At 40.6% G+C, this 18,453-nt stretch overlaps 2 protein-coding genes across 3 annotated transcripts in view; one reads left to right on the forward strand and one right to left on the reverse strand.

Annotated features, from left to right (window-relative positions):
* Nucleotides 1-7,834: 7,834 nt before the first annotated feature.
* Nucleotides 7,835-15,694, reverse strand: EPM2AIP1 (EPM2A interacting protein 1). Its single transcript, XM_045798273.2, has one exon. The coding sequence runs from the start codon at nt 15,566-15,568 to the stop codon at nt 13,742-13,744; it is 1,827 nt and encodes a 608-aa protein (XP_045654229.1). The 5' UTR covers nt 15,569-15,694; the 3' UTR covers nt 7,835-13,741.
* A 317-nt stretch (nt 15,695-16,011) lies between these two features.
* The window catches only part of MLH1 (mutL homolog 1), a 43,002-nt gene continuing 40,560 nt past the window's right edge, over nt 16,012-18,453 (forward strand). The window contains exons 1-2 of one of the 2 annotated variants that reach the window (XM_045798250.2): nt 16,012-16,160; nt 17,975-18,065. In XM_045798250.2, coding sequence (XP_045654206.2) covers nt 16,045-16,160; nt 17,975-18,065 — 207 coding nt within the window. In that variant the 5' untranslated portion in view covers nt 16,012-16,044. Of the gene's footprint in view, nt 16,161-16,189; nt 17,155-17,974; nt 18,066-18,453 lie in introns of those variants that run through there. The other variant, XM_045798251.2, reaches the window with a different exon arrangement.

Here is an 18,453-nt window from a genome sequence, read left to right on the forward strand (position 1 = left end):
TACAAATAATCTTAAAATATATTTTTTAAAAGTTAATTTATTCATTAAGAGAAACATGAAGTAAGCTACACTGAAATACCATTTCTTAACCATTGGATTGGAAAATATCCAAAAGTTTTACAACTTTTGTGTTCAGTAAGACTATGAAGACACAGATACACATACATTGCTGGTAAGGACGTAAAATGAAGCAACCACAAAGGAGAAAAATATGGCAACATCTAGGAAAATAATGAATGCATTTATGCTTTAACCTAGAAGTTCTACTTCTAGAAATCTATCTCAAAATTTCACTGACAAAACTATGAAACGACCTATGCATAAAGTAAGTCATAAGCACATTATTTGTAAAAACGGAAGACTGGAAACAATCTACAGGAATAGGTGAATAAATTAGATACATTCACACAAACGAATACTATGTAGCATTAAAAAGAATGAGGAAGATCTCTTTGTATCTATTTGAAGTAATCGCCAAGATAATGTTGTTTATATTGTTCATTTTAAAAGGGCCAACGAAAGTTTATATAATGCTCCTTCATGTGTCTGATCCCTTTGGGGCTGCCAGTTTTTGTACAAAGGGGTTAAGATAAAGTCTATGCCCTCACAGAGCATAGGTGAGGAATTGGCTTTACTGGGGAAAACTCTTATGACCAGACTCAGCAAAACAAAGATGTATACGATCACCCAGTCTTTCCATAATCCCATGGACAGGTGTAGGGGGTCCAGGGTATCTGCTGGAAGCAGTGTGTGTTCAATTCCATCAGAGTAACTCCTCCCTACTGTTAGACAAGTGGTAAAGTGATCTTATCAGTGCAGAAGTAAACAAGCTGTTTGATGCCAGGCCGTCTGGGATTGGAGGTGTCAGTTGTTCACAGGGGTTGTCTGGAAAAGTCACTTATCCTGTACCTAGGGACCTTGAAGCCTGTGGCATTTTACAAATCCTTTATGCAGGAGGGAAGCTGTTGATAACATGAGAAGCTGAGCTTAGGTGCTATGTGGTGCTGTGTTAATTATATCTCAACTTAAACATTTTTTACCTTACGCAAAAAGAGGTCTGGCCTTTGTCCTTGGCTTCTGGGAAGTGATCTCTAAACCCTTGGAGTACTATGCCTGATAGAAGTGTCTTTGTTTACCTGGGGGCCTTTGATCATGCCCCGTAATCCAACAATGTGATTTAGGTCATGGGCTTTGGATCACACCCACAGTGACTCGAGACTGAGATCAGCCACGTGGACAGTCAATCACACTTATGTAATGGAACCTCAATAAAAACTCTGGACATTGAGGTTCAGGTGAGCTTTCCTGGGTGATCATACTCCTGCCTTTGGTCACACATCAATGCCAGGAAAGGAATGCATCCTGACTCCATGGGATGAGGACAAAGGAAGTTCCACGTCTGATACTTCGCGGGACTCTGCCCCATACTCTTCTTCCCCTGATTGACTTCTGTATGTATCCTTTCCCTGTAATAAAGTATAATTATGAGTACAACAGCTTTCAGTGAGTTCTGAGGCCCTCTAGTGTGTAATTGAACCTGAGGGTTAGTTTTGGGAGCCCCCTGAACTTGCTTTTGTCTCAGAAGTCAGAGCAGTCTTGTGTGGACGGTATCCCCCTAATTCTGTACTTGGCCCTGACTCTTCATAGATGTTGTCATCCCATCAAGGAAAAGACGAGAACCTAGCTCGTTCATTTTCTAGACAATCCATGGTGAGAACATAAAGTTAATTTCAAGAGGTCTTACCCCCTGCATAAAAGGAACAGGGTGGAAATGAGACATCATACAGTTTTATCTTCAGAAACAATACTTCCCTTTATATATAAACATAAAATTAAATAAAAAATGAAAATCAACCTAAAACTTGTCCCAAACTGGGGGCACCTGGGTAGCGCAGTCGTTAAGCGTCTGCCTTCGGCTCAGGGCGTGGTCCCAGCGATCCGGGATCGAGTCCCACATCGGGCTCCTCCGCTGGGAAACCTGCTTCTTCCTCTCCCACTCCCCTGCTGTGTTCCCTCTCTTGCTGGCTGTCTCTCTGTCACATAAATAAATAAAATCTTAAAAAAAAAAAAAAAACTTGGGGCGCCTGGGTGGCACAGCGGTTGAGCGCCTGCCTTCGGCTCAGGGCGTGATCCTGGAGTTATGGGATCGAGCCCCACATCAGGCTCCTCTGCTGTGAGCCTGCTTCTTCCTCTCCCACTCCCCCTGCTTGTGTTCCCTCTCTCGCTGGCTGTCTCTATCTCTGTCAAATAAATAAATAAAATCTTTCAAAAAAAAAAAAACTTGTCCCAAACTGAAACAAATAAACTTAAATGACTATCAAGTCGATCAAATAACCATTCGCACAAAAATAATGATTTAAATTAACTTTACAGCACCATCTTTTGACTATACATTCTTAATGAAATATATTTTAAAGACAATTGTAAAGACAACTAGAACTGTACAGAAATTTCAACCTCATTTGTTAATCTATTATTAGTATTACCAAATTATTGAAACTGTTGTTATTTTGAAAGTATTGCCATGTGTACTGTAGGTAAAGCAAATAAGTTACTATGCTAATGTTTCAGAAGCAAGTATTTTCAGCACAAAAGAAATATTAGTGCAAAATCAAAGAAGTTGAATAAAACTCTGCAATGTTAAGTTCAAATTGGAAAAACTAATATGGCCATAAAATATGTATTTCTTAGTTCTGTGCACTGGAAAGGCCTAGAAGCAATGACAGCTAATGAATGAGCAACACCAACATCCTAACGGTGATCTCTGACTATCAACCATTCTCTGCTTCGAGGACTGGGACTCTAGCAGCCCAGTATGGATAGGACTATAGAGATGAGCCTGGCACATCTGAGGCAGATAAGCACGGAAGCCACCAAAGACTAATGGGGCTGTGGCAAAGGATATAGGTACCAACGCAAGGAAGCAGCCAGTGGTCAAAGGTGAGGACACATGAGCATGAAGAACAATAGTGACTGCAAACTGACGGAAACCATTAAAAAATAAAGTCTTCGAGTTTATAAATAAAAGTTTTTATTGAAATGTAAAAAAGTCCACAAGTAAAAAAAAACAAAACAAAACAAAACAAACAAACAAACAAAAATGGAGACACAACTCTTAACCGTGAAAATTAGTAATTAATGGGGAAGAATCACACATTTATTCTCCCTTCAACAACGGTTTAGTGGAGGCCTAGAGTGCCAGGCACTGGCCTCAGTACTGAAGATTCGTCAGTAAAGCAAAATAAAATCCTACCCTCGTGGACCTTGTCTGTGACTCTTTGGCATGAAACTGTATTTCAAGGTAACTAAATAGTCCTGTTATTGAGGAAAAGTTCTACTTTCCAGAAGAATTCAGCTCCTAAGTGTAGAAGAAGTGATAGAGTTAGCAAGACAACTATATTTTAAGTCCTGATGAAGATGGAGATGATGACTGGGAGGGAGGCTGACAGAGGCAGGACGGGGCTGCAACGCCCGGACCCACTGACCAGTGCTAGCATTTCTAGAAATGGGCAGACCAGAGTGTATGATCCCACTGTGAGGCAGCAGAAAGCTCCCACTACCTTATATCCAGCATTCTAGCCACAACAGTCCAACCTGAATCAAATCAAACCTTCAGCATGAACTTCAAGGCTAAATAAAATATGGGGGATAGAAGAACAAATTAAATACAACAGAGAAGAAAACAGATCAATGTAGCAGGTGGGACAGTCCATACAGCAGCAGCAGACCTGGCTTCTTCAATACACAATGGCGTGAGGAAATGTGGAGCAGGCAGAGGGACTCCTCTGGATTAAATGAGATTTAAGAGATGCAACAACCAAATACAGTGTGTGGACTTTGCTTGGATCCTGAGTTGAAGAAACTATCCGTAAAAAGTCCATTTTGAGAACAATTGGAGAAAACAATATGGACTAGGCATTAGTTTTTGTCAAAGAATTAATTCGCTAGGATGATGGTATTATATATGAAAACGTTCTTAGTTTTTAGAGATGAAATAAGAACCTCGGTGCTAACTGAGGCATCTAGGTGGCGTGGTACAGCGTCCACGTCAATCAAATAAGAATTCAAGTCAATAAAAGGCATAACAGAGGCCTTAGAAATTTACTGTATATTGATAATAAGTTAATTGTACAATGAAGATAGGTTAACTACTAAACAAAGTGTAAAAATATTCAACTCAAGGATACAGAAAAAATAATTGAAGGGAGAAAAAGAATAAGAAAATAGGAAGAATGAATTAAAGAAAATAAAAGCAGAAATCAATGAATTAGAAAATAGAATTATTTTATAGGATACTTAATAGAATATCACTGATATTCATTGAAAAGGACAAGAAAATAAAAATCTGTAGTGAGGCTAATTAAGAAAAAGAGAAAGCCCAAACGTTAGGAATGAGACAGGGAGTATAACCAGAAGTACAGAGGAGATAAAACAAAAATGTTATGAACAACACAATAGACTTGAAAACCTTAATTTAATGGAAAATTTCCTAAGAAAATCCAAAAAAATTGAAATTAATTCAATATGCAAGCAAATAAGAAGAAATTGAAAAATTATTAAAAAAAAAAAAACCAAACACCCTACCTGAGTGGCTGTTTACCTAAAGAATACAAACACAGTGATTCAAAGGGGCACATGCACCCCAATGTTTATAGCAGCAATGTCCACAATAGCCAAACTATGGAAAGAGCCTGGGTGTCCATTGACAGATGAATGGATAAAGAAGATGTGGAATATATATGTGGTGGAATATTACTCAGCCTTCAAAAAGATGAAATCTTGCCATTTGTAATAACATGGATGGAACTAGAGTGTATTATGCTAAGGGAAATAAGTCAGTCAAAGAAAGACAACTACCATATAGTTTCACTCCTATGTGGAATTTAAGAAACAAAACAGATGAACATAGGGGAAGGGAAAGAATAATAAAATAAGATGAAAACAGAGAGGAGGCAAACCATAAGAGACTCTTAATTCTAGGAAACAAACTGAGGGTTGCTGGAGGGGAGGTGGGTGGGGGATGGGGTAATTGGGCAATGGGCATTAAGGAGGGCACAGATGGAATGAGCACTGGGTGTTCTACGTAACTGATGAATCACTAAATTCTACCTCTGAAACTAATAATACACTATATGTAAACTAACTTGAATTTAAATAAAGAATTTTTTAAAAACCTACCTAAGTGGCACCAGTCCCATTCTTTTCAGATTTTTTCAAGCCCTCTAGAAACAGGTCTAGAGGTACACTACTTAAACTGTTTCAGAATACACACCAAAATATGAAAATTTTAATAATTTTATTATGTATCTAATGTAACAAATCTCAATGAATTCTAGATTCCCAAAGGATTTCTGTGTACGTGCTAAGATGATACCCTGACTGTCTCAGCCATTGCTAGCCAGAGCCAAAGGCCAAGGCTGTGAGGACTCTGGGGTCCCCCACCTGGCAAACAAGTAGTTTCTTGAAAGGAATGGAGGCAAAGAGCCAATCTGGCAATGACAGAATGGCAGAGTGGGAAAAGCACTGGAACAGGAAATAGCTTTCACCCTGGGTCTGCTGCATAATTCAGAATAACCTTAGCCACCTCTCTGGGACCCAATTTCTCAACCTGTAAAGGAGTTGGAGTGAATGCTCTTTCTATGGACTCCTGAATATTCAGTTCTATAAACTCTCATTCGTAAGGGTCAATGAAAACGCTGGTGACAGGAAGCAATAACCTATTGGAATGCCTTAAATAAGAGTGGTTGCTAACCACTGAGAGATGTGATAGGCAACTTTTGGTGCATCTGCCCAGCCCAAATCCTCCTATAGAGGCTCCCTCTACAACCCACCTCAACTACAGGACTGGGCCTCGAGCCGCATGTTATAGACCCCTTTAGAGAAAAACATCTTTGCAATCATAACCACCATATTCCCCCATTAAAAAATCTATACACACACACGCATACGTGCAGTGGAAGCTGGTGTTCAGAGACAATGAAGCAGGTGTGCAAGGAGGGCACAGACAAGACCCACGAAGGTAAGAAATTTGGCTTAGGAATCTGAGTCCCTGGTGCCCAGACCAGTGCCTGGCACTATCAGGCTTTCATTTAGTGATTGTCGAATGACCGCTGAATCTGATTCTGCTACTTGGTTTCCATGAGATACTTGTCTATTTCTGTAATCATTCTCTTATTTCCCATTAAGCTAGCACAAGTTGGTTTCTTACAACCAGAAAGCCCCACCAAACACATTAGGGGACCCTTCCCTTCACAGCCATCACTCACTTCACTACGGGTATACACACCTGGCCTCAGGGAAGACATCACCAGACTGCACCTTTACAAGTCCTGACCAAGAATGTGGAATTGGTGTATTAGGAGACTCGGTCAGTGGTCAGTGGCCCTGGAGTAGGGGTGGTGACCAACAGCCAGGGAGATGTACAAAGGTTTGCAGGCAAAATTGATGAGACAGTTCAGAGAGGGGCACCTGGGTGGCTCAGTCAGTTAGGCATCTGCCTTTGGCTCAGGTCACAATCCCAGGGTCCTGGGATCGAGCCCCGTGTTGGGCTTCCTGCTCAGCAGGGAGCCTGTTTCTCCCACTCTGCTCCCCCTGCTTGTGCTCTCTCTCTCTCTCTCTCAAATAAATAAATAAAATCTTAAGAAAAAAAAAGTTCAGAGAAGGAAGTCAACAATAGTGGTTCTGAGAGAACCTCCTATTCTTTCAATAAAGTCCTTTTTCCCCAGTCCCACTTAAATTGGAATAAATTTCCCTTCCCACTAGTCAAAACCAAAAGGTAACCTTTGTGGGGTGATGAAATGCTCATTATCTTGATTGTGGTGAGTTTCACGCATGTGTCTAAGCCAATCACTTTTTATACTTTAAACCATGCAGTTTATTGTACTTCAATTATGTATCAATAAAGTAAAAAATGTGGGAAGAGCTTAAGCCAAATTCTTTCAGTTATTTTACAATAATCAATAATGTATCAATAATGGTACAATGTTTAAGAAGGCCCTTTGCCATGAGGGTGGTATTTTGGAATGTGCTTAATATCAGCACTTGTTTATTTATTCCAATGCCTTCTCACCCCCACCCCCACCCCCAGCTCTCTCCTACCCCTCAAGGAAGTAAACATGTAATAGCAAATAGTAAGTTGTAAGAGTAGTCAAGTTGGTGAACTCTTAATTCATCATCAGCAGACCTAAAATGCAAGACCTTACACATTTTTTTAATTTATCAGGAAACTTTTACATTTTAATCTTACTCTCTAAATCCCTTCCAGGGGTTGCAATTTACTTTACACTTTAATAATTGTAAATTATTTTACACTAATTAATCATAGGGCAAATTTGCTTCTTATTCCTTATACTGCTTATACAGTACTAATTGATTTAACACAAACCAGTGTTAGGCTTGTTAAAAATCTATGTAGATCACAACCACTTTAAGGACAGGGTCAAATCATTTATCTTGATTCCCCAACTCACAAGCAGTGTTCAATACAGAATGACTGAGGGTAGGGGAAAGGGACTGAAGGATACAAGGGAAGACAGGGTAGGAAGAACAAGGGTTACATGGGGGTGCAGATCATGCAGGGCTCTGCAGACCACAATAAAGATGTTGGATTTTATTCTAATTAGAATACTAAGTCATTGGAGGATTTTGAGCAGAGGACTGGCATGGTCTGATTTATATTTTTACAATAGGGATCACTCTGGTTGCTGTATGAATAATTACAGGCAAAAAGTGGAATGATCTGTTTTTAATGAATATCTTTAAAAGCCTTTAAAGATACAACAGAGTATACTGAGAGAAATGGGTGCACATGTTCACTGAAAGACAGATACGAAAATGTTTATAGCAACTTTATTCATAATAACCACAAACTGGAAACAACCAAAATTTCCATCAACAGTAGAACGGATTTATAAATTGCAGTACAGTCGTACAATGGAATACTGCACAGAAGTAAAAAATGCTGCTACATGCAACGTGGATGAGTCACATAGTATTGAACAAAAGACACAAGAGCACATATAATTATTACATTTACATGAAGCTTTAAAAAGACAAAAGTAAACTCTGGTGATAAAGGCCAGAACAGTGTTATCTGTGTGCAGGAGGGACATGAGGGCATCTGCTGGGGTGCTAAAATGTTCGGTATCTTGGAGGGGTTCAAGGGTGTATATAAAAATCCACTGAGGCATACATTTAATATTTACACACTTTACTGAATATGTTTTACCTCAATAAAAATATTTTTAAAGAAATTAGATAAATGGAGAGATATAACCATGTGTTAATCTAGTGTCATCTTCCAAGTATTTCTGGTTTTCTTCTGAGGCACATGGAAGGATTAGAGTCTTCCTAGAACTTTGGTGTGGCCGTGGGATTTGTTTTGGGCAGTGAAAGTGCTTTACGGGCCTCTAAGTGATTTGCTGCATTTTTTTTCATTTCCCAAAATAAGCAGCCACACCGTACATGATATCTGGCTAACCTGAGTCCCAGAATGAGAACAACTTAGAGCAGGGATCGGTGAGCATTTTCTGTGGGGTCACATAGTAAATATTTTAGACTCTGTGGGTTGTACACACTCTTTGTCACAGCTATTCAATTCTGCCATCATAGAGCAAAAGCAGCCATAGATATAAATAAGTGGGCAAGGCTGTCTTCCAATAAAACTTTATTTATAGAAACAGGCAACAGGATGGATTTTGCCTGTGGACTGTAGTTTGTTGACCCCTGACCTCGAGCGAAGTCCCTAGCCAAGTTGCAAGAGAGAAGTTTCCGAGGCACTGAGATTTTGCTGTTGCTACTGTGACAACCTCACCTATCCTTATATAGAAATTGGCTCCTTTTTTAAAAAACTCAACATACTACACACTGGCTTAGTTGGTAGGCGTTCAGGAAATTGCTATTGGAGGATGGAAGAAATAACTTGTGGGAGCAACTCATGTTACGGAGTGGTGAAACTATCTCCTGGGAAAACCTGGAAGGCACAGAATCTATCCTTTACTGAAGGGGGGGGGGAGTAAAAAAACACATTTTTTTGTTTTTTATGGTTGCTGTTGGCTGCATTTGACAAAATGTGTAAGAAAGAGAGGACCTCAGAATTCATCAATTTGCAAGCAGAAATGAAAGGGGGTAGAGTTCATAAATTCGAGTACTTATTGGATAGGATGAGGCTACTTCTCTATCACGAAAAGATAAAACTGAGAAATTCTTTAATCCAAAGGATTAAAGAAACCCATTAACACCCAGTTTTGCAGCAAGGATCACTGGATGACTATCATACCAACTATTAAGATTTCTGGATGAGTTAATGTGCCTCAGACTAAAAGTCCAACTTAGTATAACACTGGCTAATCCCTTAAGTTGGACAAAATGGCTCAAGAAAAAAGACTATGGGTATAGTTTTCCACGAATCCCAAAAGCCCTGGTTACCCAAAAATTAAGTTCAGAGACATGTGAACAAGAAAGCAAAGAAATACAGCAAATCTAAGAAGTACACCTTGACTACATGTCACTTTTGGTTCCTTGGAGAAGTGATAAGGATATTCTGTAGGCAAGAAAGCAAGAGAACTGGGTATCTAGGGACCAGGAAGACCAAGTCATTCCTCTAATATTTTATTAAATTTACTTACTTTTAAATCCCAGAAGAGCCAGAAATCATCTGTAAAGAAAAGTAGCAAGTAAATAAATAGTATGCCATTTTCTTCTAGGATTGATACTTTACAAAAGGAAAATGAGTATTTTAAACGGCATTATCTTTTTCTGATACTGAGTGTAACTTTTTAATTACCAAAGTATTGTTTTAGTCCACTAAATAGTTGTTCAATCTGTTTCACTAGGTTCCTTTGCAAGTCTACCTTTGGAAATAAGAAAAAAAAAAAAGAAAAAAAAGAAAGGTCAAAAAGAAAAGAAAGAAAAGAAATTAAGACTTCTAAATAAAGGAGGTAAAGACTTAATATTCCATAGATTTATGTAAGTATACCCGGGTTTGAATCCTCGCTTTACTACTTAAATTTACTTGGGCAAATTGCAATCTAAGTTTGTTTCCTCGACAACATTCACATAATAAAATATTTGAGCCACATACCAAGCACTGAGCTAAATTCTGGGAATACAATTCCCTAGTCACAAAGAACTTAGTTTCATTTCTTAGTTCATAATATGTGAATAACAATTACCCAACAAGCAGGCTAAGGCAGGAAGACCTCGGTGAAGGTCAAATGAGACTATGAAAAGGCTTCAGAGATCATAAAACACTACACATATATTTATTCATCCAAACATTTATTGGAATGCCAGGCATTGTGCTAAGCACTACAGACAGAACAGCTAGCAAGGCACAGTCCCTGCCCTGGTAAAGCTTACAGTCTAGCAGTGATCAATAAGAAATAGCAACAAAATGTGCCAAGTGTATGGCTGGGAAAAGAAAAGGGTATTTAGAGAGTGCACAGTGGGGGCACCTAGTCTAGAGGGCATCAGTGAAGCCTTCCTAGAGGAAGTGGTATTTAAACTGACACCTCAAAGAGAACAGAAATTGTATCTTATCCTATGTCATGGTGAAAGCAGTGGAGAGATTTGACCAGTATGTCTTTTGGAACAATCTGGCTGCAGCATAAAAAATGATCAAAATCAGAGAAAAAGAGACTAACAAGGATGCTGTTGCTATAATTTAGGTAGGCTGACAGCCTGAATCAGGATGGTAGCACTGGAGAAATGAGAAAAACTTGAGACAGTAGACCTAACACAAAGGTTTTCGCGAGTGGATGTGATGAAGGGTCACGGATAGATTGGTTTTTGGCTTGGGCTAGGGCAACTGGTAGCAGTAGTGCCATCTACTGGAAGAGGGAACAGAAGAAGAGCAGATCTGGGGGCAAGATCAGTGACATGCTATGGTGTCCACAAGTCAGCAGAGGGACTTAAGTTAGCAGTTATATAGATATATGAATTAGGAAAGGCCTAGAAAGGAGATATGAATTTGGGGGTCATTGCATACAGATGGTAACTGAAGCCATGGACAGGGATGAGAGCAACTAAGATGATGCAGAAAGTAGCTCTACAACAAAATTTTAAAATCACAAGAACACAGACATGTAAGGGATAGGGGTGCCGATGAAGCAGACTGAGAAAGCATACCTGCAGATAGTATCTACCCCTGAAGCCAACATATACAAGTACTTCAAGGAAGAGCAGTCAGTGGTGTCAGAGGGTAAGAATGCTGACGAGGATCTAGCTGGGTAGAGCAGTCTGAGTGGCACTGAGAGACTGGGAATACAGACAAATCTTTTAAGAAAACTAGTAGGAATGGGAGATAGAGGGACATAGGGTTTTTAAAAAATAGTACTTATTTTAACTATATTCACTGATACGACAGGACCAGTAACAACTATTTTGTAAAAAAAAATTTTTAAAAGACTGCCATGCAGTTACAGAATTACTTAATACAGAAAACAATAATATACACACATTTTTCTTTTTTACAAACAAGACTAGTTTATAGCAAATTCTCTACTATTTAGGGTCAGTTTTAAATCCTTAGCTTATCTCTCCCCCCAACTCAGTACTATATGACGCAAACTAGTTTTATTACCTTAAGCAAAATATATAGTGGAACTTCACAAAATGTACAAGACTTCAATATTTGAGGAACTAGGGTAGGAAAGCAGAAGCAGGTCCTCCAAACATTCTTTCAATAAAGCACTTGACATGAAAGAGAAGACTCCAAACTACTGGCAAATTACCGGTAGATTTTTTTTTCTTTGCGGGGCGGGGGGTGGGGGGGGGAGGAGTTGGTTGGTTTTTCATTGTTTTTCTTCCAGATATTTAAGCTTACTCCCTGTTCACCAAAAATCTCAACTTGACCATTTTCGATTACTAGCTTGTTAATACTTGCTCTTCTGCTCTAATTACGTTTAATAGAATAGAGCTCTTTCCTCTAGTTCAATATAAGCTACTGACTTAAAATGCTACTGTGAGCTACCAGAATCTATCAAGGCCTTTACCTCATCTTACTAGGCAAACCTGGAATGTTGGAATGAGTCTCTCCTATCAAGTAGTGTCAGTTTGCCCGACCCGCCTTTCTCATTCTGCTTCTACCAGTAATTTGCCTTTTCCCTCAAAATAAAATAATCTACAATGGGGGATCTACTGGCACTTTGAAAAGGATAATTCTCCTTTGTGCCTGGCTGTCCTACGCACTGCGGGGGTGGGTGGGGTGGGGGGGGTTCCTTCGCGCCTAAATGCCAGCAGAATCCCCCCAGGTAAGACTGACAACCAAAAAAGTCCCCTATGTTTTCCAACAACCTCTGGAAAGAGGGGTTACCGCTTCTGGTTGAGAACCACTGACACAATTTTGGTTCCTGAGCTTTTATGCCATCTCTTTTGACTAAATTGTTGATCGTATCCTGGTTCCATGAATTTGCTGGATTAGTGAACAAGAATAACATGTTACAATAGTTACGACAGGACTTTAGCATAAGTTTGCAAATTGTACTTGAGATAACCTCTAAGTTGGGTCCTGCTTTTAAATCATTTTATGTATTTGGCTTTACTGTGTAAGATTTCCTTTTCATGGTTAACGTAAGTTTGGAAATTACTGTTTTTTACACAAAGCAGATGTCTCACTAGAAATACAGAATTGCGGCAATCTGTTAATAAAGCTGCTTCTTGAGAGTTAAATATTTCTACTTGTGCACTATCTTAAATATAGAATGTGTGGGACAGTTTTAAATTCTATAAATCCACTTCCAGCAGCTAACACAATCTGACGTCATATCACTCTAAAATAAAGGGTTTCCTTAAACAGGATTTCTTTATAAAGCAGTAACACCCATGCATAATAAGCTAAAATATCTCACACCTCCTGATCCTGGAGGGCAATAATCTTATTCTGTCATACTTTTTTGACAGGGCCAAACTTCTATCTGGAGTAGAATAAAGAATTACTAATGGGCAATCATTAAGATTCTATACTTACCGTAGTCCTTTAATAGGCAAGCTGATAAAACAGCACCCAACTGTGAAAAATTCAGGGGAGACCCCCCCAGTAACTGGATAGTCTGATCTCCAAAATGCAGGAAGCCTCCTAAACCAGCAATTTAAAAATAATTCTTAACTCCTCTGACTAAAATTTTGTATAATTATTTTCTTCTATTAGTAATATTATCGCTAGGGCAGGTTGGGGGGGTGAGGGAGGAAATCGGTCAGTATTGACTTCAGACTCAGAAAAATGTTAAAAAAAAATATAGTCTCAAACATTTTGATAGTTAGACAAAATACCTCCACTGTATGTACGTTTTTCCTTCTCAGAAACTTCTGAACTTGCTATGTGAGTTTCTGCAAACTGGCTCAAACATACATTTAAGGAGTTGATAACTTCAGACCATATGCATCAGAATTTTAACACTTTGTTAAAATAACACCTAAAATTTCTTTAAAACATCTGAAAAACAGACTTCTAATTCAACTCACATTATCAGTACTGAACTTCTTTAAAAACAATATCATAAAAGCAAAAGACAATGACTTTGTCATTAAATTAAATTTTAAAAAAGGTGTTTGCATGTCTCAGTCCCATGCTGCCTCTTGAGATGAAAAAAACATTTGTCAGAAGAATCTGAATCATGATCAATTTGGATGAATAAACTTGATGATTTGCCACAATCCAAATTAATTAACTTGAATAATCGGACAAATGTTTGCTTTTAGAATGAAATTCTCTTTGAGTGTCTCAATGTTGTACTACCAAAGCTTATGGATTGGATTCATTTCTTCCTCTCACAAGGTCATCCCAATGCGGCTCTATTTCAGTTGTGGCAATCCTAAACAGGGCGTGGAGATGCTCATCTGTCAATGGCTGGCTCAAAGTGTGTTGGTTTCGAGTCAAATATGAAAAAGCCTTTTCGCAGATTTCGTTACTATCAAACAAAGATGCCACCTTACAGGCAACCCCTTTGATAATTGGGTAAGATTCAGCAGACAATCCAGCATAGAACTGCCCCAAGTCTTTGACTCTGTATTCATTCCAGAGGTTAGTATTCGCCTGAAGTTTTGTTAGCTCCACTCTTACTGAAATAGGTGCATATTCAGGTTTAAAGTTAAAAGGATTTGCAAAAAGTTCTAAGTCCTTTTTAATGAATCTGAGGTCCTTGAAATGTCTCTCAAATTCTTTCTGTAGGCGACAGATCACAACTTGATACCTATCAGGATCAAATATTTTTTGATCTTCTTTAAGATGCTGTTTAAGCTCATCAACAACTTCTCTGAAGGCAGCAAAGTGTGTTAGATTTTTTTCCTCAATATGTCTCTGCAGTAAATTCAGCTTCACTTCAAAGGTACAGATATGGTCAAAGGCAGCAGCAGCAAAGACTTTACTGACTCTCAATAGTTCACTGAGTTCTCGAAGGTGGTCCATAATATCCACCAGGAAGCCAAAGTCACACAGCCATTGCTTGTCTGTGAAATGGACCGTTGTTGCCCCTATTGAAACCAAGAATGCTTCTATCTCTTTTCTCAGGGAAAATATTAGTTTTAAAGTTTTCCCTCTTCTAAGCCAATTGTTCAGACATCGTCCATTAACCCTTTCGCCATGCTCTGATTCAGATTCAGTTAGTAAAGCCTGAAATTCGGGGCGCCTAACGCCTCTGGTCTTAATCAAAACTATCCATTCTGATATAGTATTTATGATCTGATTCACGTCTACATCGTAGGAGCTCAAGAGTTCCAAGTGCAGAAATCCTGAATAATGGATAACATTCCAACAGTTGGGGCTTACAGCCTTTTCCCTCATGTATGACACTAGTCCTGAGTTCTCACCAATCATCCTCAGTGTGTGGGTCGTGGTTAGCCCAACCATTCGCTGCAAGCTAAGCCCTGCTGTCTGCAGGGCCTCAAGGATTGCCGCCATAAGAGCACCAACACTGAAGTGACGAGTCAGGTTGATTATGGTCAGAAGCTCTTCTTGCACCTCCAAGTCCTGGCCCACGCCGCGGACAAAGACCAGGAGGTAGTTCTCATAGGCCACAAAGGCCTGGTCGTCCAAGGCAAGGGAATAGGCTTTAAAGTCCTTGGCTCTGTTAAAAAGCTGACTGCGTAGATTCTTGTTAATGTTCAGGACCCTCTGCCGCGTGATCTCTGGAGATAAATCAATGCCATCCAGAACGCTTACGTGTTCGGGCAGTACATCCCTCAGCATCACCTCCATGCACTGGTACACAAAGTCCCCCTCACCCCAGCCGCGACCCTTCAAGGCCAAGAGGCGGGCGAGCCCGAGGCCTGCACGAGCAGCTCTCTCCTCGGGAGTGAGCGGGGCGACCACGGGCAAGTCGCCCTGCCGCAGACGCTCCACTAGGGCCGCGCGCTCGCCCTCCGCCACATACCGCTCGTAGTAGTCGTGCTCGGCCTCGTAGTGGCGCCTGACGTCGCGTTCGCGGGTGGCTACAACGAGGCGGCGACAGACCAGGCACAGGGCCCCTTCGCCCTCCGGAGGCTCCACCACCAAGTAACGCTGGGTCCACTCGGTCCGGAAAACCCGAGATTCGTCGACTTCCATTTTGCTCCTCTTGGGCGTCATCCACATTTTACTGCAGGCCACAAGAAAAGGGCCGACCTCCGAGAGGCCGCAAGGAGAGGGGAGGAGCAGGAGCAGGAGCAAGCGCCTCCTCCGCTCTGCGCCAAATCACCCCAGCAGGGGGACACCAACCTCCGGCTACGCCACCTGCGTTCCTATTGGCTGGAGATTTCGTATTCCCTAGCCCAGGAAGGAGCCAATGGAGAGAGCGGGCAGCGCGCAGGCGCATACCCTTCTAACCGGTGGCCTGAAGTCGGGCTCTAGGGAGGGACCAAGAGACCCAGGAACCCGCGGACTTAAGAAACTTGACTGGCATCCAGCTGTCCAATCAATAGCTTCCTTCGGAAAGCGGCTGCCGCGGGAAGGTGGGACAAGACCGCGTAAACAGAGTCGGTGAAAAGACGTGAGCACCAAGCCCTGAGGTGATTGGCTGAAGACACTTCCGGTGAGCATCTCCACGTAACTTAGGCTCCTCTGGCGCCAAAATGTCGCTCGTAGCGGGGGTTATTCGGCGGTTGGACGAGACAGTGGTGAACCGCATCGCGGCAGGGGAAGTTATCCAGCGGCCGGCTAATGCCATCAAGGAGATGATTGAGAACTGGTAGGGAGGAAGTTGGAGCCGGGCTTCCTTATTAGCTACGACTTAACAGGCCTGTCTTCAGGATGGCGCGCGGATACGCCTCCCTGCCCCGAGCGGAGGCGTGTACGGCGCATGCCCACGGCGCCGGAGGCCTCGGGGGTCCTGCCATCTTCCTTCCCGAGTACCGCGAGTTTGTGACTGCTCTCGCGAGACTTTAGTAGGGTTGTTGGGTCCAAGTGGAGGGCTACGTTGTATTGTTTTAATGGCGCCATTAGTTAAGGGAAATACTTTAAAATTATATGTACAGAAGGTGCAAAATTTTAAATGCATAAAAATTTTCGGGGGGACGATCTCCATTCATACTTCAGAGGGTACCGTATTATGCGTGTTAACGTTTCTTGCTTATTCCAAAAATAACCCATGAACTTTCAAGAATGCAATTCATTTGATTTTTTATTCCAAATAAGTTATCGAGATTTTAGGACAGGCCGATGGACTTTGTCTGGGTTTAACTTATGATTGCTGTGTTGCCAAATTAGTGACCCAGCTTAGTGTTTTCCTCTCCTTTACCTTTTTTGGGGAGGGACACATCGAAGATACCTGATTTCATGGGGTATCCCGTGGATTCTAATGTTTTAGAAGTGTCAGACAGTGTGGAAGGAAGAGGTTAAAAATCTGGGTATAAACTTCAAAAAGACATACTCATGATGTACCTAAACGTTACCTTCGTGTTGAAATCAATTGATGTTAATAAAATAAATACACGAAAAGAACAACATGAGCTAAGAATGGTGGGTTTGTAAGGAGATTGATTGTGAAAGCATAAACAACCACTCAGGGTAATGGGACTAGAAGAACAGGGCAGAAGGGACCACTGAGGGAAAGGAACAGAATTAGGAGGTAGACAAAAGAAGCGGGGAACCTGGGAACGGTTTCTCCTTTCACCTATTGGAAAGGCCGGCTTTTGTTTCTACAATGTTAGAATTCACTGACAGAACAACTTGGACCTATTACGGTAATGCGCCAGACTACTGCACAACCAAACTGAACATATTAGCTAAGTGCTTTATAATTAGTTCTATGGGCAGGGATTTTGTGTGGAGTCCAGTTATGCTCTTTTTAGAATGTGAACCAAGATAGCTAATACAACTTCAATTCAAGGGTTTCTGAGAAAGACCTTTAATGTTTAAGTAACTTATTGTCTGATTTTTGAGGAAAGAAGTTTCTGTGTGAAGAGCAGATTACTTTTCTTTCTCATGCAGCCACAGACTGAATTTGTTTTCTGTAGCCCGCGCTCTCTGTGATTGTTGGCTACTCTTTGAAAGTACAAAAGATTTCTTGGCTTCTCAAAGAACTTTCTGCATTGTCATCTTTTTTGCTTTTCCCCAACAAAATGTATTTTCTTAAAAGGGAATACATAGTAGAAAAACAAATTTATGATTTTTTTGAGATGGCATCTCATTAGGGTCACTTGGGAACCTGAGACTGAATAAAGTTGAAGTAATAAATGGCAAAATCAGTTGAGAAGAGGGTAAGAAATAGGCATGTGGTAAAAGGATCCTACTTTTAACTTCACTTTCTTTCCCAGAGGAACAGAAGTGGTGTTTAATGTCTTATTGGAAATGATGATTACCTCCTTCTGCCTCTCTCTTCTCCCTTTCTCTCACAGCATGTAAACTCATTACAGTGTAGTCACAGAACCTATAAAACAGAGGGAAAAACACACTAAACAGTCTTGTATTTATCTGGAATTTGTTCTACCTTGGCTTATATTAAAATATATATATTAAAATAGTTGCAGAATAATAAAAATTTTTTTCTGTTTAATTTGCCAGTTTAGATGCAAAATCCACCAGTATCCAAGTGGTTGTTAAAGAGGGAGGCCTCAAGTTGATTCAGATCCAAGACAATGGCACTGGGATCAGGGTAAGTAAAACCTCAGAGGAGCAGGCTATTTGTGTGCTTTGTGGGGTGTATCTAACAGGAAGTGATAGAGCCTTTCCCTGTTCGGGAAACTCTGGGCTTTTGTGGATGGGATATTTAACTCAAATTTTCAGTACCGATGATAAATATATTTGGAATACATATTCTAAGCTGGACACTATTCAGGAAAATAAGGTCAAGGAGAGAGTTATGAGGCTGCTTAAAGGATGAATGTTCTGCGCTGACAGAATATGTAAACACCATGAAATGGAAGCCCGCTTGACTTGTTTAAAGACCAGCAAGGAGGCCAGTGTGTCTAACAGGGTGAGGGAATGGAATAATAGCTGGAGATGAAGTCTGCGAGAGAAGTAGGCTGGTCACGTAGGACCTT

This window comes from Ursus americanus, chromosome 20 (genome assembly GCF_024610735.1).
Source record: "Ursus americanus isolate L20-20 chromosome 20, mUrsAme1.1.p, whole genome shotgun sequence".
NCBI classification, from domain to species: domain Eukaryota; kingdom Metazoa; phylum Chordata; class Mammalia; order Carnivora; family Ursidae; genus Ursus; species Ursus americanus.